The following is a 22,658-nucleotide window of genomic DNA, read 5'->3' on the forward strand; positions in this document are numbered from 1 at the left end:
ACATTGTATTCCATTTGCCATGTTCTTGCCCACTCAGTCAACCTGTCTGTACCTCTCTGCAGCCTCTTTGCGTCCTCCCCACAGCTTACTTTCCCACCTAACTTTCTGTCATCAGCAAACTTGGATACCTGCCCTTTTACCACCTCCTTTCCCACTGTCCAGGGCCCCAAACACTCCTTCCAGGTGAAACAGCGATTTACTTGTACTTCTTGCAATCTAGTATACTGTATTCGCTGCTCACGATGCGGTCTCCTCTACATTGGGGAGACCAAACGCAGATTGGGTGACTGCTTTGCGGAACACCTCCGTTCAGTCCTGTAAGGGTGACCCCGAGCTTCCGGTCACCTGTCACTTTAATTCTCCGCTCCACTCCCACTCGGACCTCTCGGTCCTTGGCCTCTTGCATTGTTCCACGGAAGCTCAACGTAAGCTCGAGGAACAGCACCTCATCTTTTGATTAGGCACTTTACTGCCTTCTGGACTCAACATCGAGTTCAACAATTTCAGACCATAACCTCTGCTCCTATTTTTTCACATGGCAGCTGTTGATGATTCTGCCATTGCCATTTACACCTCATCTAGAGCCATCTTTTGTTTCTTTACTTGTCTCATTACCATCTCCTTTTGCCTTGACCATCATCCCTTTTGTCTTTTAATATTTGAATGAGGTAATGGTGTAAGGCGCCATAGATTGCACACACATTGCCATTCTTGCTCCCTATCACCAGCTTGGCATCTTTATAATTGGAAAGGGATTCCACTGCCTCAATGTACAGCTGCTTTGCGACGACAGCAGCACATCATGCAGGACTATGCTCGTTAACCTGTCAGCAGTCATGACTCTTCCACCCTGTGCCAGTCCTCTGCCGCCTTTATTCCAACCAGGCAAGCAAGTTACAGACTGGTTATTGGGTGACAAGGGATAGTCCCTCCGAACATGGCTCATGACTTCTCTCGGGAACCCGCATAAAGCTGCAGAGCAGGCCTACAATGAGAGCTATGCTGCCAAATGAAACATCTTCAAACAGTAAGCTGCCCGGACCATTTTGGAGGATCTTAGCAATACACCCTTGAGCGGGTAACCAAATTTGTCATTTTCTGCTGCACGGTGCACAACTTTGCCATCATGAGGGATGAGCCTTTACCACCACCTGGGCAGCAACAAATGCAGGAGCAGGAGGAGGAGAGGCAGCAACCACCAGTGTTCTTACCTGTCGAGACCAGCTCATCGAAGAGCATTTCACCTAAATCAGCCCTCCCATCTCCATTATACAAACAGTCCCACAATCCTTACCACTGCCCTTACAGCCACCTTCTGATTGCCTTCCTTCAGTTCAGATTTATGGGTCTTTCCCCTCACTACAAAGATAAATACCAACACCAAATCCAGAACAAAAGAACAAATTTATCAATCAACTCAATTACATCTCTATCTAATAGTTAACAGAAATAATTAAGAATCACTCTTATATATGCTTTCCTGAGACGGCATCTCAGCAATCCTAAGGCTCTGTGTGACAACAGAGTGCAGGACTGCTGAGACACTTTGGAGGCTCCTATCAACTCCATCTGAGAATGCATAGCAGCAGTGTGAGCTGCCATAATAGCTGTCTGAGCTTCCACGGCGGTGGTCTGTGCTGCCATGGAAGCTGTCAGCAGAGGTTCCATCATGATGGATGCCACTGATAGAGTTGATGGAGCTGACCACTCAGTCCATGTTGGCCCCATGCGTAGACATCTCTTCTAAGCGAGACTCCAAATAACACATGGTGCCAGTATCGAGTGACGGTGCATCTTCAGAAGACTCGCCTCCTTTCTCCACTGGCACAGGGGCTTCCACATTCTCCACCTGAAATGAAAGAGAGGGGCAAGGGTTAGCTTGTGGTGTGAAGGGAGATCAGAGAGAGAAGTGGATGGTGAAATCATCTGCAGCTTGTCATGCAGAGTATGTGGGGTGTGATAGAAGTATGAAAGGATAATTGTAGCCTGCAGCTTGTCATGCAGAGTGTGTGGGGTGTGATAGAAGTATGAAAGGATAATTGTAGCCAGAGAATCACCTGCAATGGCTTCTTTTCCCGCTTCCACATCATTACCTCTGGTGTCCCCCAAGGATCTATCCTTGACCCCCTCCTATTTCTCATCCACATGCTGCCCCTTGGTGACATCATCCGAATACACAGCATCAGTTTCCACATGTACGCTGACGACACCCAACTCCACCTCACTACCTCTTCTCTTGACCCCTCCACAGTCTCTAAATTGTCAGACTGCTTGTCCGACATCCAGTTCTGGATGAGCAAAAATTTTCTCCAATTAAATATTGGGAAGACTGAAGCCGCTGTTTTCGGTCCCCTCCACAAACTCCGTTCCCTAGCCACTGACTCCATCCCTCTCCCTAACATTTGCCTAATGCTGAACCACACTGTTCGCAACCTTGGTGTCATATTTGACTCTGAAATGAACTTCCGGCCACACATCCGCAGCATCACTAAGACAGCCTATTTTCACCTCCGTAACATTGCCCGTCTCCGCCCTTGCCTCAGTTCATCCGCTGCTGAAACCCTCATCCAGGCCTTTGTTACCTCTAGACTTGACTGTTCCAATGCACTTCTGGCTGGCCTCCCACGTTCTACCCTACGTAAACTTGAGGTCATCCAAAACTCGGCTGCCCGTGTCCTAACTCGCACCAAGCCCCGTTCACCCATCACCCCTGTGCTCGCTGACCTACATTGGCTCCCGGATCAGCAACGCCTCGATTTCAAAATTCTCATCCTTGTTTTGAAATCCCTCCATAGCCTCGCCCCTTCCTATCTCTGTAATCTCCTTCAGCCCCACAACCCTCCCCCCCACGCCCCCTCCCCCCGAGATATCTATGCTCCTCTAATTCTGCCCTCTTGAGCATCCCTGATTTTAATCGCTCAACCATTAGTGGCCGTGCCTTCTGTTGCCGAGGCCCTAAGCTCTGGAATTCCCTGCCTAAACCTCTCTGCCTCGCTACCTCTCTTTCCTCCTTTAAGACGCTCCTTAAAACCTACCTGTTTGACCAAGCTTTTGGTCATCTGCCCTAATTTCTCCTTATATGGCTCGGTGTCAAAATGTTTTGTCTTATAATACTCCTGTGAAGTGCCTTGGGATGTTTTACTACGTTAAAGGCGCTATATAAATATAAGTTGTTGTTGTTGATAAAGAGGATTAGATATGAAGTAAGCCTGAGCGACACCTTCTCCAGCGTTGCCAGTCACCACTGCCTCAACTCTGCCCCTGCCCATGATAGCCAGCTGCTTTATTTGGAGGGTGAAGGTGCGCAGGCGGGCTCTTCCACCTCCGGTGCCAGTCTGCTGTCTTGAGTTGTATGCGACCTTCTCCTACAAAGCAAAGAAGGAAGTGTGCTTATGAGAGTGTCTTGTGAACTGTTTGGAGAATGTACTTGTCATGATGGAATAACTGATAATCAGTGAGTAAGATGTGAGTTGTGGGCAAGTGAGGGTTGTAATAGTGGTGAGTGTGAGAGTATGAGGAGAAGTAGGTGTTGTGAAGTGGGATGCAGTGATTGTAGTAGAATAAAGGGAATCCAGGGAGTGTTGTGATTAATGAGGCTGTAAGTGGTGGAGGTATGAGCAGAGAGCAATATTCTTACTTTAAATCGCTACTGAGGTCATTGAACTTCTTCCGGCATTGCAGCCATGTCCTGGGTGCTAGGCTCTTGTCATTGACATGCTCTGAAATCTCTTCCTACTGCCGACTCAGTTGATGCCTGGAGGACTTCCTGGCCCTTGTGGGGTCGGGGGGAGGGGGGGGGCGGAGAAAGAGAATGTCCCCCCTCCTGTCCACTGCCTGCAATTGGGCCTCCAAGGTAGCATCTGTGATCCATGGTGCTTTCTCAGTGTTTGCTTCAGCCATATTTCAGCTTTCAAAAGTGTTTCCCTAGTGTCTGCAGCCAAAGTGCACCTCCCCTTCAAGAGGTGCTGGCTGCCTTTAAGTGGTGTCATAGACAGTGGCTTATTGGATATAATCATTGGACTAGTGGTCAGTGGTTGTTAGCGCTCTTGGGACAATCGGAAGTCCATAGCCTGGAAGGCAGCCACGAAGGTCAAGTCTGGTCACCTTGATATTGTAAGCTTTTTATTTCGGCTGGCATTAAATTGACAGCAAGACCAATTCTTTTGAAATAATTTGGAATAAGTTTATTAAACACACACACTCATGCAAGTTTATTAAACACACACACTCATGCACATCAAAACAATAGCCTACTGGTATTTATGGACTCTACTCGATTACAACTCGTAAGGTAATGGGTTAGATTTACACAGACTGGTATTTCCCTGAGTTAAGCAATGCCCGCAGCCTTTTTCCTTGCTTCTTGGTCTGGTCTGTAGAGGGAGGGCTTCTTGTTCTTCCGCGTGGTCGTCCAGAGAGAGAGAGAGAGAGAGCCTTTGGTTCCTTATTTTTATATATTTTTAAAGTCCATTATCTTCTAGTTTAAATTCTTAAAATGCCACAATTGGGTCTTAGATTCTGGCAGTTCTTGATTGGCTTTCCTTTGAACATGTGTCTGTCTGCAGTGGCTGGTGCCATTTCTTGCTTAAGTTAATTGTTTGTTGACACCTTTTCGTGGCTCTTGAGTTTCGATGGTGTCTCTGTGGGGGTTATCCTGTTATGCAGGTTTCCTTTGTTAAGTTTTGTGCTGTTACCTTACCCAGGGGAGATCCATACACATTAAATTTATCTTTATTATTACATACATCTTATATTAATAATCTCGAGTCCATCACACATACAAAACATATATTTTTATTCTTACAATATGGGGAAACCAGGTTGTATTGGTTGTCATTTAATGTAATACTGTAGAACAGTTGTATAAGAACAATACTTTTATTAGTCAATGTATTAATTACTTGTTGTTTAAAACCACTTGGGCCTGAATCACACGATAGCTATTGTTGAAAGACTAACAATCCTATATTGTGACAGTAAATATGGGAAGAAATCCGCTAACAGATAGAAACAGAATACATATGGATCGAGATAAAGGATAAGAAGGGATCGATTATGCTAATAGACCATCTAATAGTGGAAGGGAAGTGGAGGAAGAAATATGTCATAGAGTCATAACGGCACTGAAGGAGGTCATTCGGCCCATGGAGTTCGTGCCGGCTCTCTGTAGAGCAATCCAGTCAGTCCCATTCCCCCGCTCTATCCTCGTAGCCCTGCAAGTTTATTTCCCTCAAATGCCTATCCAGTCTCCCCTTGAAAACATTGAGGCCTAGAAATTCAGTGGGCTGCGCCACCGTTAGTGCCCAAAGAGGGCACTTAGTGGGTTTTACGCCACTGGCCACGCCTCCCGCTAAATTTAGCGGGACGCTAATGGCGGCGCTAGCCGTTAGCGCTGCGCCGCTACCGATGACATTATCGGTGTGCGCAGCGCCCTGCTACCGTCCCGATCGTGAAATTTGGTAGCGCCCCGTTGTGTATTTTGAATGTTGTATTTGAATGTTGTGATGTGCAATGCACTATGGGAAATAGAGTGCATTCAGTTGAAGAGATTCTTCTGGAAGTAAAAATGGCTGTTAACTGAACTCTGTCTCCTGCGTACTCTTTTAATTGTTATACAAGCAAGGTTGTACACTCTTGAGATATAACAAAAGTGGCGACGAGGACGTCTGAACTTACGTGGCTCTGCTGTGCGGAAGATAGTCGGGTTTTACGTGTTTAAAACTGTTATTTTTGCCGTGGACTAACAACTTGAGGAAGGGGAGGAAAAGCAGTGAGTAAATCAGGAAGGACATTTATTCAACTGTGAAACGATCTGTGAATTGAAGCACTAAATAACTGATAGTGATTTTAGTTGAGTTCAACATTGGAAGGATCCTTAGTGAATGATAATTAGGAGCCTGAGAGAAGGAAAATGGCTGGAATTATCGGTAACATTGGATCGTTTGATGAGAATGTCGAACAATGGAGCTCATACACAGAACGATTTGAATACTTCACACAAGCAAATGACATTGGAGGGAACAAGGTAGTATCTACATTGTTAAGTGTGATGGGACCAAAGACTTTCAATCATTTGTTTACTTTAGTGCATCCAGATAAACCAGGGACTAAACAGTGTAGTGAAATTGTGGAGATACTAAAAGTGCATTTTTCACCCAAACCCCTAGTCATAGCTGAGAGGTTAGGTTCCACAGGCATAACCAGGAAGAAGGAGAAACAGTGACCATGTTTGTAGCTGCACTAAAAAGACTATCAGAGCACTGTGAGTTTAATGATGTGCTAAATGATACAATAAGAGATAGGCTAGTGTGTGGTATGAGAACTGAAGCCATACAGAAGAGACTATTAACAGAGAGTAATCTGACTCTACAAAAGGCCATTGAAATCAGTATTTCCATGGAATTGGCAGCTGAGGAAGCTCAACAATTGGGTGCAACAGAAAAAGTGCACAAAGTAGGAACAGAGAGCCAAGGGCCATGCTTCCGTTGTGGCAAAACGGGACATCTTGCGTCTGCATGCTGGTGTGTGGACATGGATTGCCACAGCTGTGGTAAAAAGGGACATATTCAGCGCGCATGCAGAAATAAAAAGGACACAGAGAAAACGTCAAAGACGGAAGGAAGAAAAAAAACATTCAGACAAAAGACAAAGCAGCATGTCTGCTCTGTAAAACAGGACAAAACAGAGGCAAGTGACACTTCAGAGGAGGAACTATCACTGAACGTGCTGACTGTAGCTGAGGATTCGCATGGCTACTGGGTCTCACCCTTGCTAGAGGGGCAGCCTGTGCGAATGCAGATCGATACCAGGGCAGCAGTATCTCTCATGTCAGAGACAGTCTACAAAAAGACATTAAAGCACCTTCCACTTCAGCCAGCTAACCTAGCGTTAAAGACATATACCGGTGAAACATTAATCGTGAGAGGTATCACTGAGGTCACAGTTCAGTTGAATGGGCAAACTAGGAAGTTACCACTCTACGTAGTTAAAGGAGACTACCCCTCCCTACTGGGACGTTCGTGGATGGAGAGAATAAAATTAGACTGGTCATCAGTCTACATGATGTCACACAATGATCCAGGCTTACCCGCCATCTTAAAGAAACATGCAGAAGTCTTTAATGGAGAACTGGGTAGCATGAAAGATATTACTGTGAAGCTTCGTATTAAGCAGGATAGCAAATCCAAGTTCATGAAGGCACGACCCATACCTTATGCCATCAGACCAAAAGTCGAGGCTGACTTAGAAGCCCTAGTTGAAAGCGGAGCACTAGAACCAGTCAGCGTGAGTGAATGGGCAACACCCATCGTACCAGTGCTCAAGAAGGGGGTGGAGTTAGGATATGTGGAGATTTTAAAGTAACTGTTAACCCTGTATTGTCAGTGGAGCAATATCCGCTTCCCCATATTGATGATTTGTTTGCGGGACTTGCTGGGGGCCAGAAGTTTAGCACAATCGACCTCTGTCAAGCTTACCTGCAAATGCATGTGGATGAACAGTCACGAGAAATGCTGACTATTGTGATGCACAAGGGCCTATTTAGGTATCGTCGACTTCCTTTCGGAATTACATCAGCTCCAGCACTTTTCCAACGTGCTATGGACCAGATCCTTAGTGGATTGCCTGGAGTCCAGTGCTACTTAGATGATATCTTAGTTACTGGGTGTGATGACCAAGACCATCTGCGTAACTTGGACGCAACGCTACAGAGACTGAGGGATTATGGACTCAGAGTTCACAGGGATAAATGCGATTTTTTTCAGGCATCAGTTGAGTACCTCGGTCATGTGATCGATGCCACAGGCCTTCGCAAGGCACCGTCCAAGACCAAGGCAATCGTGGATGCCCCAGCACCTGAAAATATCAGCCAGCTGCGTTCTTTTCTAGGGTTACTGAACTACTATGGATGGTTCATACCGAACCTAGCCTCAATGCTGAGGCCGCTGCATTGGTTGCTATGTAAAGACAAGAAGTGGGAATGGACTAACAAGTGCCAGGAGGCGTTCATGACAGCAAAGGACACGCTCCTGAAGTCAGAGGCTTTGACGCATTTTAACCCTTCATTACCAATACAGTTAGCTTGTGATGCATCGTCATATGGTGTGGGAGCGGTCGTTTCTCATATCATGCCAAACGGAGAAGAGAAGCCGATAGCATTCGCATCTAGGACTTTGAACAGAGCTGAAACTAACTACGCCCAAATAGAACGAGAAGCACTGAGCATCGTTTTTGGCGTTCGCAAGTTTCACCAATATTTGTACGGGAGACAGTTCACCCTACTAACAGATCACCGCCCTCTCACGACCATCTTCGGGCCACATAAAGGGATTCCGTCACTGGCTGCAAGCAGAATGCAAAGGTGGGCGCTGCTGTTATCTGCACACACCTTTGACATTAGGTATCGCAAATCTGACCTGCACGGCAACGCCGATGGTCTTTCCAGGTTGCCGCTGCCTGTCACCAAGCCTATGATGTGTAGCATGGACATCTGCTATTTTAGGCAGGTGGAGAACGCGCCTGTTACTTCGACACAGGTCCGACGAAACACCAGAAACGACCCAGTGTTGTCTGCAGTGCTGGACATTATCGTCAGGGGCAAGCTTGACAGCGATGACCCAAACCTGAAACCATATCTCTTAAGGAGAAATGAACTGCTGGTGCAGTCTGGATGTTTGCTGTGGGGAAGGAGAGCGGTTATTCCAATATCGCTACGGAAACCAATGTTACAGCAACTACACTCTGGACACTGCGGAATGGTTCGTATGAAAGAAATAGCGAGGGGAGGAAGGCCTGCAGGGGAGGAAGGCCTGCAGTACCACAGCGCGCCGTGCCGCAGCGTGCGGTGCTGCGGCACGTTGCGCTGCGAACTTCAGTTGCAGCGCCCTAAGAGGGATGCGGGGCACCTCGAGTAGCACTGCACTTCCCTCTGGGGCACGTGAACTGAATTTGCGGCGGGCGGCCGCGACTTCTTCCGGGGCGCTACTTCCGGCGCCCTGGCGAGGCTGAAATGGGGCGCCAGTGAATTTCTAGGCCTGAGTGTCTCCGCTTCCACCACCCGACCAGAGACGGACCTGGGTGAGGAGTGCAGAGTGAGCAGTGAGGTATAAAACCGGCGGCGAGGAGCGAGGCCCAACCAGAGACGGACCTGGGTGAGGAGTGCAGAGTGAGCAGTGAGGTATAAAACCGGCGGCGAGGAGCGAGGCCCAACCAGAGACGGACCTGGGTGAGGAGTGCAGAGCGAGCAGTGAGGTATAAAATCGGCGGCGAAGAGCGAGGCCCAACCAGAGACGGACCTGGGTGAGGAGTGCAGAGCGAGCAGTGAGGTATAAAACCGGCGGCAAGGAGCGAGGCCCAACCAGAGACGGACCTGGGTGAGGAGTGCAGAGCGAGCAGTGAGGTATAAAACCGGCAGCGAAGAGCGAGGCCCGACCAGAGACGGACCTGGGTGAGGAGTGCAGAGCAAGCAGTGAGGTATAAAACCGGCGGCGAGGAGTGAGGCCTGATCAGAGACGGACCTGGGTGAGGATTGCAGAGCGAGCAGTGAGGTATAAAACCGGCTGCGAGGAGCGAGGCCCGACCAATTCAGCAGCGGGGGACAGAGGTAAGAAGTAATCAGAGTGTGACATCAGCAGGAAGCAGCTAAGTGATTGGTTGGTGAGTGTGGTAAACCACTTTTATCGTTACACTATAGTTATCACTGTTGTATTGTTATCACCGTTATCACTGTTGTATCACGATACGAGGTCGCCTCTTGTCGCGCTGTTATACCTGGGCTGACCACCTCCGACTCCGCCCATGGCTCCACCTACCTGCCCAGGTATAAAGGTAGTCGACTGGCTGGTATTCCTCCTTGTTGGACCCGATCACCCACGAGGGTGGGCTCTGTTATTTAGTCAATAAAAACCTTTAGTTACGTTCCTAACTCGTCGCTTTTTATTGGACGAATTGATAGGTATATCAATTTTATTGACTAAATTTTAAAGATGTCTACTACTGGCCAGCCAGAAGCCCTCCCAGAAGCACAGCCACACCAGCCGGCTTGGCTGCAAGCCCTCAAACCACCGTACCTGGATCTAAACCCACAGGCAGCAAACGCAGCCCTCAACTTCAAACACTGGCTGGACTGCTTCGAATCCTACCTGGAAGAATCCGGCGCCCCGCAGAGATCCAAACTAAGACTTCTGAACGCCCAAGCGAGCCCGAGAGTATACGCACTCATCCAGGACACGACTACGTACGAGGCCGCTATCAACCTACTGAAACAGCAGTACCGCAGCCCGGTAAATTACATGTACACCAGGCACCTCCTAAGATCCCGCCCGCAACAGCCAGGAGAGTCTGTAGCTGAATTTTTACGGGCGCTAAGAGCACTCGGCAGGAACTGTGACTTTAAAGCGGTGACGGCTGTTGAAAATACGGAAGATAATATCCGCGATGCCTTTGTGAAAGGCCTACGGTCCGACTACTCACGGCAAAGACTGCTTGAAGCTAAAGACCTCGACCTGGACAAAGCTGAAGCCCTCGCTCTCTCCCTGGAGGTGGCCCATCAGGACCAGGGGGCGTTTTCCAGGTACTGCTCGCGACCCTGGGACTCGGGCCCGACCCCTACCGCAATACCCTTCGCAGCGCCGCCCCCGGGACCTACCCCGACCCCTACCGCAATACCCTTCGCAGCGCCGCCCCCGGGACCTACCTCGGCGTCCCGGACCCGACCGGGCCCGCCACCCCCGGTACCGGCTCCGACATCGGGCACCCGCGATCGGGCCGCCGGCTGCTTCTTTTGCGGCCAGGAGAAGCACCCGAGGTCGCGCTGCCCAGCCAGGAACTCTACCTGCACAACCTGCAGGAAGAAAGGCCACTTCTCTAAGGCCTGCAGGAGCGGATCTTCAGAGGCCAGCAGTGCCTCATGCGAACTGTGGGGGCGGCCATCTTCGTTCACGGCAACTGAGGCCAGTATCCCCACACGTGAGTCATGGGGGCGGCCATCTTTGATCAAGGCAACCGACCCCAATAGTGCCTCATGTGAGTTATGGGGGCAGCCATCTTCTCCGCCATTTTGTCCTACCTCGTGGGAGACGCCATTTTACCCACCACGCCCGACTGCCACCGGGCCCCCGGACCCGACGACCGCCTCGCCCGCAGACGACAACGACTCGCTTACCTACACGCTAGCCTCCGTCACTCTGGATCAAGCCCGCCCACACCACCTGTCCAAGTCGATGATGGACATCAAAGTAAACGGCCACGCCACGACCTGCCTGTTCGACAGCGGAAGCACGGAGAGCTTCATCCACCCAGACACGGTGAGCCACTACTCCCTCCCTGTCCTGCCAACGCGCAACCGAATCTCGATGGCATCGAGGTCCCACGCCACGGACATTAGCGGCTACTGTGCTGTGACCTTGTCGGTTAAGGGTACAGAGTATAAAAACTTTAAACTCCTCGTCCTCCCCCAGCTCTGCGCTGCCGTCCTACTAGGGCTGGACTTCCAATCCCACCTCCAAAGTGTAACCCTAGCATACGGTGGACCCCTCCCCCCACTCACAGTCGACAACCAGCGAAGGTTAAACCACCCACCGCGTAACACCTGCAGCCTATCCACCCTCAAGGTGCCGCCACCTTCCCTGTTCGCTAACCTCACCCCCGACTGCAAACCCGACTGCAAACCCAAGAGCAGGCGGTACAGCGCTGGGGACAGAGCTTTCATTAGCTCTGAGGTGCAGCGTCTCCTGAAGGAGGGCATCATCGAGGGGAGCAACAGCCCCTGGCGTGCCCAGGTCGTGGTCGTTAAGACCGGCGATAAAAATCGCCTGGTCATCGACTACAGCCAGACCATAAACAGATACACCCAGCTGGACGCATACCCCCTTCCCCGCATATCTGACATGGTCAATCAGATTGCACAATACCGCGTATTCTCGACCATCGACCTTAAGTCGGCCTACCACCAACTCCCTATCCACCCCGAGGACCGCCAGTACACCGCCTTCGAGGCGAATGGGCGCCTATACCACTTCCTTAGGGTCCCCTTCGGTGTCACCAACGGGGTCTCGGTCTTCCAAAGGGAGATGGACCGGATGGTTGACCAGAACGGACTGCAGGCCACATTCCCCTATCTAGATAACGTCACCATCTGCGGCCACGACCGGCAGGACCATGACGTGAATCTGGAGAAATTCCTCCGTACGGCCCAACGGCTGAACCTCACCTACAATAAGGAGAAATGTGTGTTTAACACCTCGCGCCTTGCCATCCTTGGCTGTGTAGTAGAGAACGGACTCATCGGCCCCGACCCCGAAAGAATGCGCCCCCTCATGGAGCTACCCCTCCCCCACTGCCCTAAGGCACTTAAGAGAACCCTGGGGCTCTTCGCCTACTATGCCCAATGGGTGCCCAATTATGCGGACAAAGCCAGACCCCTCATGAAGTCCACATCCTTCCCCCTTACGGAGGAAGCGTGCGCAGCCTTCTCCCTCATTAAGGGAGACATTGCCAAGGCCACTATGCACGCAGTGGATGAGTCCATCCCCTTCCAAGTCGAGAGCGATGCATCCGACTTCGCCCTAGCCGCCACCCTTAACCAGGAGGGGAGACCGGTGGCCTTCTTCTCAAGGACCCTACAGGGCCCTGAGATCCGACACTCGTCGGTCGAGAAGGAGGCCCAGGCGATTGTGGAGGCGGTACGACGCTGGAGGCACTACCTGGCAGGCAAACGATTTACCCTCCTTACCGACCAACGTTCGGTCGCTTTTATGTTTAATAACAAGCTGAGGGGCAAAATCAAGAATGACAAGATCTTGAGGTGGAGAATCGAGCTCTCCACCTACGATTATGATATCTTGTACCGGCCAGGTAAGCTGAACGAACCCCCCGATGCTCTGTCACGAATTACATGCGCCAGCGCGCAAAGTGATAGACTTCAGACCCTCCACAACGACCTCTGCCACCCCGGGGTCACCAGACTTTACCACTTCATTAAGGCCCGCAACCTGCCCTACTCCATCGAGGAGGTCAGGACCATAACCAGGAACTGCCAGACCTGTGCCGAGTGCAAACCGCACTTCTTTAGGCCGGACAGAGCAGGCCTGATCAAGGCCACCCGCCCCTTCGAGCGCCTGAGCATCGACTTTAAGGGGCCCCTCCCGTCCTCTGACCGTAACGTGTACTTCCTCAACATTGTTGATGAGTACTCCCGTTTCCCCTTTGCCTTCCCCTGCCCAGACATGACCAGTACCACGGTCATTAAATGCCTGAACGACCTCTTCGCCTTGTTCGGGTTCCCAAACTATATACATAGTGACCGGGGCTCCTCTTTCATGAGCGAGGAACTCCGTCAGTTCCTACTAGCGAGAGGTATTGCAGCAAGTAGGACCACCAGCTACAACCCCCGAGGGAACGGCCAGGTGGAAAGAGAGAACGCGACGGTATGGAAGGCCGTCCTCTTAGCCTTAAAGTCTAAGGGCCTCCCAACCTCCCGCTGGCAGGAAGTCCTCCCGACAGCGCTGCACTCCATCCGGTCACTACTTTGCACTGCCGTTAACGCCACCCCCCATGAACGAATGTTTGTTTTCCCCAGGAAGTCGACTACGGGAACCACTCTACCAACCTGGCTGACCTCTCCGGGGCCCGTCTTGCTGCGAAAGCACGTGAGGGCCCATAAAACAGACCCCCTGGTCGAGAGGGTGAACCTCCTGCACGCCAACCCCCAGTACGCCTACGTGGCTTACCCAGACGGGCGGGAGGACACTGTCTCCTTACGAGACCTCGCACCCTCGGGCACTCCGGAGACACCACCTTTACCCCCCCCCACCACCCCCCCAATTCCAGCCCAGGTAGACGGCATGCCGGAACCCCACGAGCCTTCGCCGACCACGCAGACACCAGCACTAACACCGGATAATGCAGCACCGCCGCTGCGACGATCGGAGAGGCTTACGAGGCCTCCGGACAGACTGACATACCAGAACTGGTAGTACACTTCACCCCGCCGGACTCAAATCTAAACAAGGGGTGAATGTGGTAAACCACTTTTATCGTTACACTATAGTTATCACTGTTGTATTGTTATCACCGTTATCACTGTTGTATCACGATACGAGGTCGCCTCTTGTCGCACTGTTATACCTGGGCTGACCACCTCCGACTCCGCCCATGGCTCCACCTACCTGCCCAGGTATAAAGGTAGTCGACTGGCTGGTATTCCTCCTTGTTGGACCCGATCACCCACGAGGGTGGGCTCTGTTATTTAGTCAATAAAAACCTTTAGTTACGTTCCTAACTCGTCGCTTTTTATTGGACGAATTGATAGGTATATCAGTGAGTATTTCTCTCTTTTTTTAAACTTTAACACTGGTTTATAGTTTCTAAGGTCTCTCTGGTGTAGCGGGGACTGTTGGTAAACTATTTAACTGTAGTGTAATTAGTGGGATTGATTGATTGAATTTAAACTCAATTAATTAAAGGGTAAGTCATGGCAGGACAGCCCAGCCCTGTGATCTGCTCCTCCTGCGATATGTGGGAACTCAGGGTCACTTCCTGTGTCCCTGACAACTACGTGTGCAGGAAGTGCACCCAGCTGCAGCTACTGACAGAACGCATTGCGGCGCTGGAGCTGCGATTGGATGCATACTGGAGCATTCACGATGCTCGGGACATCGTGAATAGCGCGTTTAGGGAGTTGGACACACCACAGGTAGAGGTTGGACAGGAAGAAAGGGAACGGGTGACCAACAGGCAGAGTACTAGGCGCAGGCAGGTAGTGCAGGGGTCCCCTGTGGCCATCCCCCTCTCCAACAGATATATCACTTTGAGTACTGTTGGGGGGGATGGCTTATCAGAGGAAGGCAGCAGCAGACAACTTCCTGGCACCAGGGGTGGCTCTGCTGCACAGAATGGGAGGAAAAAGAACGGTAGAGCTATAGTAATAGGGGATTCAATTGTAAGGGGAATAGATAGGCGTTTCTGTGGCCGCAAACAAGACTCCAGGATGGTGTGTTGCCTCCCCGGTGCAAGGGTCAAGGATGTCTCCGAGCGGCTGCAGAACATCTTGGAAGGGGAGGGTGAACAGCCAGTTGTCGTGGTGCATATAGGCACCAACGATATAGGTAAAAAGCGGGATGAGGTCCTAAAAGTGGAATATAGGGAGTTAGGAGGTAAATTAAAAAACAGGATCTCAAAGGTAGTAATCTCAGGATTGCTACCAGTGCCACGTGCTAGTCAGAGTAGAAATAGAAGGATATTTCAGATGAATATGTGGCTAGAGGAATGGTGCCAGGGGGAGGGATTCAAGTTCCTGGGACATTGGAACCGGTTCTGGGGGAGTTGGGACCAGTTCAAACCGGACGGTCTGCACCTGGGCAGGGCTGGAACCGATGTCCTAGGGGGAGTGTTTGCTAGTGCTGTGGGGGAGGGTTTAAACTAAAATGGAAGGGGGTTGGGAACCTGAGCAGGGAGACAGAGGAAAGGGAAGCAAGGATAAAAGCAAAAGATAGGAAGGAGAAAAACAAAAGTGGCAGTCAGAGAAATCAACGGTTTAAATCAAACGTGGCCACAGTAAATAATAATTCTAATAGGTCTAAGAGCATTAAAAAAACAAGCCTGGAGGCTTTGTGTCTTAATGCGAGGAGCATTTGTAATAAGGTGGATGAATTGGCTGCGCAAATAGAGGTAAACGAATATGATTTGGTTGGGATTACGGAAACGTGGCTCAAGCATGGCCAAGACTGGGAACTCAGCATCCAGGGGTATTCGATATTCAGGAAAGATAGGCAAAAAGGAAAGGGAGGAGGGGTAGCTTTACTGGTTAAAGAAGGGATTAACACAATTGTAATGAAGGATATTAGCTCTGATGATGTGGAATCTGTATGGGTAGAATTGAGAAATACTAAGGGGAAAAAAACATTAGTGGGAGTGGTATATAGACCTCCAAACAGTAAGGTGGAGGTTGGGGATGGCATTAAAAGGGAAATTAAAGAAGAGTGCAATAAGGGCACAGCAGTCATCATGGGTGACTTTAATCTACATATAGATTGGGCTAACCAAATTACTAACAATACTGTGGAGGAGGAATTCCTGGAGTGTTTACGGGATGGTTTCCTGGACCAATATGTCGAGGAACCAACCAGAGATCAGGCCATCTTAGACTGGGTATTATGTAACGAGAAAAGATTAATTAGCAATCTTGTTGTACGAGGCCACTTGGGTCGGAGCGATCATAATATGATCGAATTCTTCATTAAGATGGAGAATGAAGTAGTTGACTCAGAAACTAGGGTCCTCAATTTAAATAAAGGAAACTACGATGGTCTGAGGAGCGAGTTGGGTAGGATTGATTGGGGAATGGCACTCAAAGGGTTGATGGTGGATAGGCAATGGCAAACATTCAAAGACTGAATGGATGAACTACAGAAGTTGTTCATCCCAGTTTGGCATAAAAATAAAACAAAAAAGGTGACTCAACCGTGGCTAACAAGGGAAATTAGGGATAGCATACGATCCAAGGAGAGGACATACAAATTAGCCAGAAAAAGCCATAATCCTGAGGATTGGGAGCAGTTTAGGATTCAACAAAGGAGGACAAAGGGATTAATTAAGAAAGGGAAAATAGAATATGAGAGTAAGCTTGCAGGGAACATAAAAACTGACTATAAAAGCTTTTATAGATATGTGAAGAGAAAAAGATTGGTGAAGTCAAGCGTAGGTCCCTTGCAGTCAGAATCGGGGGAATTTATAATGGGGAACAAAGAAATGGCAGGTCAACTAAATACATATTTTGGTTCTGTCTTCACAAATGAGGACACAAATAACCTCCCAGAAATACCGGGGAACATAGGGTCTGATGAAAGGGTGGAACTGAAAGAAATCAGTATTTGTAGGGAAATGGTGTTAGGAAAATTGATGGGACTGAAGGCCGAAAAATCCCCAGGGCCTGATAATCTACATCCCAGGGTACTTAAGGAAGTGGCCCTAGAAATAGTAGATGCATTGCTGGTCATCTTCCAGAACTCAATAGACTCTGGAACAGTACACATGGATTGGAGGGTAGCTAATGTTACCCCACTATTCAAAAAAGGTGGCAGAGAAAAAGCGGGGAATTATAGACCGGTAAGCCTGACATCGTTAGTGGGGAAAATGCTAGAGTCCATTATAAAAGATGCACTTGGAAAGCAGTGACAGGATCGGACAAAGTCAACATGGATTTACAAAAGGTAAATCATGCTTGACTAATCTACTGGAATTTTTTGAGGATGTAACTGGTAAAATAGATAAGGGAGAACCGGTGGATGTGGTGTATTTGGACTTTCAGAAGGCTTTCGATAAGGTCCCGCATAAGAGATTAGCGTGCAAAATTAAGGCACATGGGATTGGGGGCAAGGTATTGACTTGGATAGAGAACTGGTTGGTGGACAGAACGCAAAGAGTTGGAATAAACGGGTTGTTTTCCGAGTGGCAGGCAGTGACTAGTGGGGTACCGCAAGGATCGGTCCTAGGACCCCAGCTGTTCACAATATATATTAATGATCTAGATGAGGGAATTGGATGTAATATCTCCAAATTTGCAGATGACACAAAGCTGGGCGGGAGGGGATGCTGTGAGGAGGATGTCATGAAACTCCAGTACGATTTGGACAGGTTAGGTGATTGGGCAGAAACATGGCAAATGCACTATAATGTGGATAAATGTGAGGTTATCCACTTTGGTGGCAAAAACAGGAAGGCAGATTATTATTTGAATGGCAATAGATTGGGAGAAGGGGAAGTGCAAAGAGACCTGGCTGTTCTTGTGCACCAGTCGCTGAAGGTAAGCATGCAGGTGCAGCAGGTGGTTAAGAAGGCAAATGGTATGTTGGCCTTCGTAGCAAGAGGGTTCGAGTACAGGAACAAGGATGTCTTGCTACAGTTGTACAGGGCCTTGGTGAGACCGCACCTTGAGTATTGTGTGCAGTTTTGGTCGCCTTATCTGAGGAAGGACGTTCTTGCCATGGAAGGAGTGCAGCGAAGATTCACCAGGCTGATACCTGGGATGGCAGGAATGACGTATGAGGAGAGATTTTGTCGATTGGGCTTATACTCACTGGAGTTTAGAAGATTGAGAGGGGATCTCATCGAAACCGATAAAATTCTGTCAGGCCTGGACAGACTAGATGCTGGAAGGATGTTCCCGATGGTCGGGGAGTCCAGAACCAGGGGTCATAGTCTAAGGATAAGGGGTAGGACATTTAGGACTGAAATGAGGAGGAATTTCTTCACCCAGGGAGTGGTGAACCTGTGGAATTCTCTGCCACAGAGGGCGGTGGAGGCCAGTTCATTAAATATATTCAAGAAAGAGTTGGATATATTTCTTAAGGCTAAAGGGATCAAGCGATATGGGGAGAAGGCAGGGACAGGGTACTGAATTTGGATGATCAGCCATGATCTCATTGAATGGCGGAGCAGGCTCGAAGGGCCGAATGGCCTACTCCTGCTCCTATCTTCTATGTTTCTATGTTTCCCTCGGCAGTGAGTTCCAGGTCCTCACCACTCATTGCGTAAAAAAGTTTTTCCTCACATCCCACCTGTATCTCTTGCCCAAAACCTTAAATCTGTGTCCCCTAGTCCTTGGACCATCAACTAATGGGAACAGCCTTTCCCCATCTAGCCTATCCAAACCCATCATTATCTTGTACACATCTATCAAATCACCCCGCAACCTCCTTTATTCTAATGAAAACAAATCCAGCTTCTCCAACCTGCCCTTGTAGCTAAGATTCCCCCATCCCCGGAACCATGCTGGTAAATCTCCTCTGCATCCTCTCAATTGCCTTCACATCCTTCCTAAAGTGTGGTGACCAGAACTGGGTGCAATACTCCAGTTGTGGCCTAACCAGCGCTTTATAAAGGTTCAGCATAACCTCTCTACTTTTGTACTCAATACCTCTATTTATGAAGCCCAAGATCCCATATGCTTTGCTAACCACTCTCTCACTATGTCCCACCAGCTTCACGGACCTGTGCACATTAACTCCCAGGTCCCTCTGTCCCTGCACACTCTTTAAAACTGTGTCATTAAGTGTATATTGCCCCTCCCTGTTCCTTCTGTCAAAATGCATCACCTCACACTTCTCTGTATTAAATTCCACCTGCCACTTGTCTGCCCATTCTGCTCGCCTTTCCATGTCCTGTTGCAGTCGATTGGTATCATCCTCATTGTTTACCACACCCCCAATTTGGTGTCATTGACAAATTTAGAAATTCTACTCTGTATTCCAATATCCAGGTCATTTATATATATCAAAAAAAGCAGTGGTCCCAGCACTGACCCTTGGGGAACACCACTGTCAACCATCCTCCAGTCTGAAAAACAGCCATTTACTACAACGCACTGTTTTCTGTCCTTAAGACAATTCCTTATCCAAGCTGCCACTGACCCACCTATTCCATGAGCTTCTGTTTTGTTAACCAGCCTTCTATGTGGTACTTTGTCAAACGCTTTCCGAAAATCCATGTTGACAACATCCATTGCATTCCCTTCATCAATCCTTTCTGTTACTTCATCAAAAAATTCAATTAGATTAGTCAAACATGATCTGCCTTTTACTAATCGGTGTTGGCTCTCCTTAATTAGCTTAAACCTCGCCAAGTGCCCGTAAATTTTTTCCTTGATTATTGTTTCTAAAACTTTAACCACAACTGATGTTATACTGACTGGCCTGTAGTTACTAGGATTGTCCTTGCACCCTTTCTTGAACAATGGTGTCACATTTGCCACTTTCCAACCCTCAGGCACCTCTCCCACATCGAGGGAAGATTGGAAAATTATGGCAAGCCCTTCCGCCATCTCCTCCCCCAATTCCCTTAGCAACCTGGGATGCAAGCCATCTGGACCAGGCGACTTATCCACTCTAAGCATACCCAGCCTTTCTAGTACATCCTGTTTATTAATTTTCACACCTTCCATTGCTTCTACCTTTTCCACTTCTACCGATATTTTGTCAGCATCCACCTCCTTAGTAAACACCGATACAAAGTATTCATTGAATATTCTAGCCTTGCCTTGTGCCTCTAAGCATATATCACCTTCTTTGTCCCTAATAGGCCCCACCCTGCCTCTTACTACCCGCTTACTGTTTACATGCCGATAGAAGATTTTTGGGTTCCTTTTTATGTTAATCACCATTCTACTCTCATATTCTCTCTTTGCCAATCTTATTTTCATCTTCACTTCCCCCTCTCAACTTATTGTATTTGGCCTGGTTCTCCCTTGAAGAATTCACCTGACATTCATCATCTTCTCTATCTCCCTCATCATCCAAGGAGCCCTGGCTTTGGTTCCCTTACCCTTCCCTCTTGTTGGAATGTACCTAGCCTGTACTTGGAACATCTCCTCCTTAAAGATCACCCATTGTTCTGTTATAGCTTTTCCTGTCCGTCTTTGGTTCCATTTTACCCTGGCTAGATCCTTTCGCATCCCATTGAAGTAAGCCCTATTCCAGTTTAGAAGTTCCACTCTAGATTGTTCCTTGCTCCTCTCCATTGCTAATCTAAATCTTATGATACAATGATCACTCATACCCAATTGTTCTCCCACAGACACTTGGTCTAATTGGCTCACCTCATTCCCCAGCACCAGATCCAGCAATACCTCCTTCCTAGTTGGGCCAAGAACATACTGGTCAAGGAAATTCTCCTGAACACATTTCAGAAATTCCTCCCCCTCCTTTCCCTTTACCCTAGCATTATCCTAATCGATATTTGGGTAATTAAAGTCCTCCAATATCACCGCTCTATAGCTCTTGCATATCTCTGCGCTTTCCCTGAAGATTTGCTCCTCTACCTCCCTCTCAATATTTGGAGGTCTATAGAATACCCCTAATAACGTGATCATACCCTTTTGCTCCTCAACTCTAACCAAATGGATTCTGTCATTGTGCCCTCAAGAACATTCTCCCTTTCCAACACAACAATGTCTTCCTTAATCAGCACTGCCACCCCACCTCCCTTTTTTCCTTCCCTATTTTTTCTGAACACCTTGGCCTAGAAATTCGGTTGGTTGCGCCAGCGATTAGTGCCTAAAGAGCCCGAGAATTGGGGCGTTACCTCCCATATTGAGTATCCTTTTAGCGCCTGTGCTAACTCTTTGCGCGCGCCCGCGTGCGCAGGCAGATTATGACATAATTTCATGACGTCATTTCAGTGTGCAACGCCTTTTTTCGCCCCTGACCGGATATTCGGTGGCGCCCGCAACTTTTCCGCCTGGCGCTATTAGTGACAGTCGGATGGAACGTTCCCAGGCCCTTCTCGGAGTCGGGGGGCGCTATTTAAAGTGGACAGCTCTAGTATAAAAGCTGCAGTCACTTGGCCTGTTCATTCTGATCGTTGCTGGAGAGAGTTGGTGAACTTCTGTTGCACAGTAATTTTCTGATTTAGCCTTCGGAGACTTGGGACCTGAAGCCCTGTCCGGAGCAGTTGGAGCGCTAGACATTACTGCGTCTTGCCCGTCTGGCATAGCAATGGGAGCTGCTTTGGAGGGGAATGTCCTTATGGCCGGACATTTGGAAGGGGCACAGAGATGGCGGGAGAGAGGGCCGGGATTGGCCAGAAGGAGGAGGGGCAATGGAGGTCGCCCAATCCGACGATACACTGCGAGGGTTTTCAGGCAGCAGGTGTCATACCTTACCATATCGGAGGAGCAGTGTCTGCGAAGGCTTAGATTCAGTAAGGAGGTTGTGACTGAGCTGTGCCACCTGCTTGCTGAAGATCTGTAGCCGCGTCTACGGTGCAGGACCTCTCTGTCGGTGGCTGTCAAAGTGACTGTTGCCCTCAACTTTTACGCCAGCGGATCCTTTCAGTCAGCCACTGGGGACATCGCGAATATATCACAATTTGCAATGCATTGTTGCATCCGGCAAGTCACAGCTGCCCTCTATGAAAGAGGCGTGAATTAATCACCTTCCCTGTGACCCTGGAGAAGCAGAGGGAGCGCGCGCAGGGCTTCGCTGCAATTGCGGACTTCCCCATGGTGCAGGGGGCCATTGATTGCACACACGTGGCTTTGCGGCTGCCATTACAGAATCCTGAGGAGTTCTGCAACCGCAAGGCATTCCACTCCCTCAATGTCCAGCTGGTCTGTGACCACCGGCAGATGATCATGGCAGTCAACGCACAATTCCCTGGGAGCAGCCACGATGCGCTCATCCTGCGGCAGACCTCAGTTTCTGACCTTTTTGAGGGCCAGGCTCACCCACGAGGCTGGCTTCTTGGCGACAAGGGCTATCCTCTCTGCCCATGGCTCATGACCCCACTCCGTTTGCCCGCCACCCCGGCAGAAGAGCTTTACAACAGCAGCCATCAGACGACCAGGAACATTGTGGAGCACACTATTGGTGTGCTCAAACAGCGTTTCCGCTGTCTAGACCATTCGGGGGGAGCCCTGCAGTACTCGCCGGAGCAAATGGGTCGCATCGTCGTCGTCTGCTGCATGCTCCACAACTTGGCCATTCGACGAACCCAGCCAATGCCAGCCGACCCTCAAGGTCCAGCAGAGCAGGCGGACGAGGAGGAGGAGGAGGAGGAGGAAGAGCAGGCGGATGAGGAGGGGGAGGAGGAGCATGCGGACGAGGAAGAGGAGAAGGAGGAGGAGGAAGATGGGAGGGCTCCTGAAACTGGAAGGGCCGTCCGTC

At 49.3% G+C, this 22,658-nt stretch overlaps 1 protein-coding gene across 1 annotated transcript in view; it reads right to left on the bottom strand.

Moving 5' to 3' along the window:
* Positions 1-1,743: 1,743 nt before the first annotated feature.
* The window catches only part of LOC147116033 (uncharacterized), a 140,260-nt gene continuing 119,345 nt past the window's right edge, over positions 1,744-22,658 (bottom strand). The window contains exon 5 of the mRNA XM_085991994.1: positions 1,744-1,849. Coding sequence (XP_085848120.1) covers positions 1,744-1,849 — 106 coding nt within the window. The remainder of the gene's footprint in view (positions 1,850-22,658) is intronic.

Source organism: Somniosus microcephalus, chromosome 6 (genome assembly GCF_052327205.1).
Source record: "Somniosus microcephalus isolate GS21.2 chromosome 6, FLI_Smic_1.0, whole genome shotgun sequence".
Taxonomy (NCBI): Eukaryota; Metazoa; Chordata; class Chondrichthyes; order Squaliformes; family Somniosidae; genus Somniosus; species Somniosus microcephalus.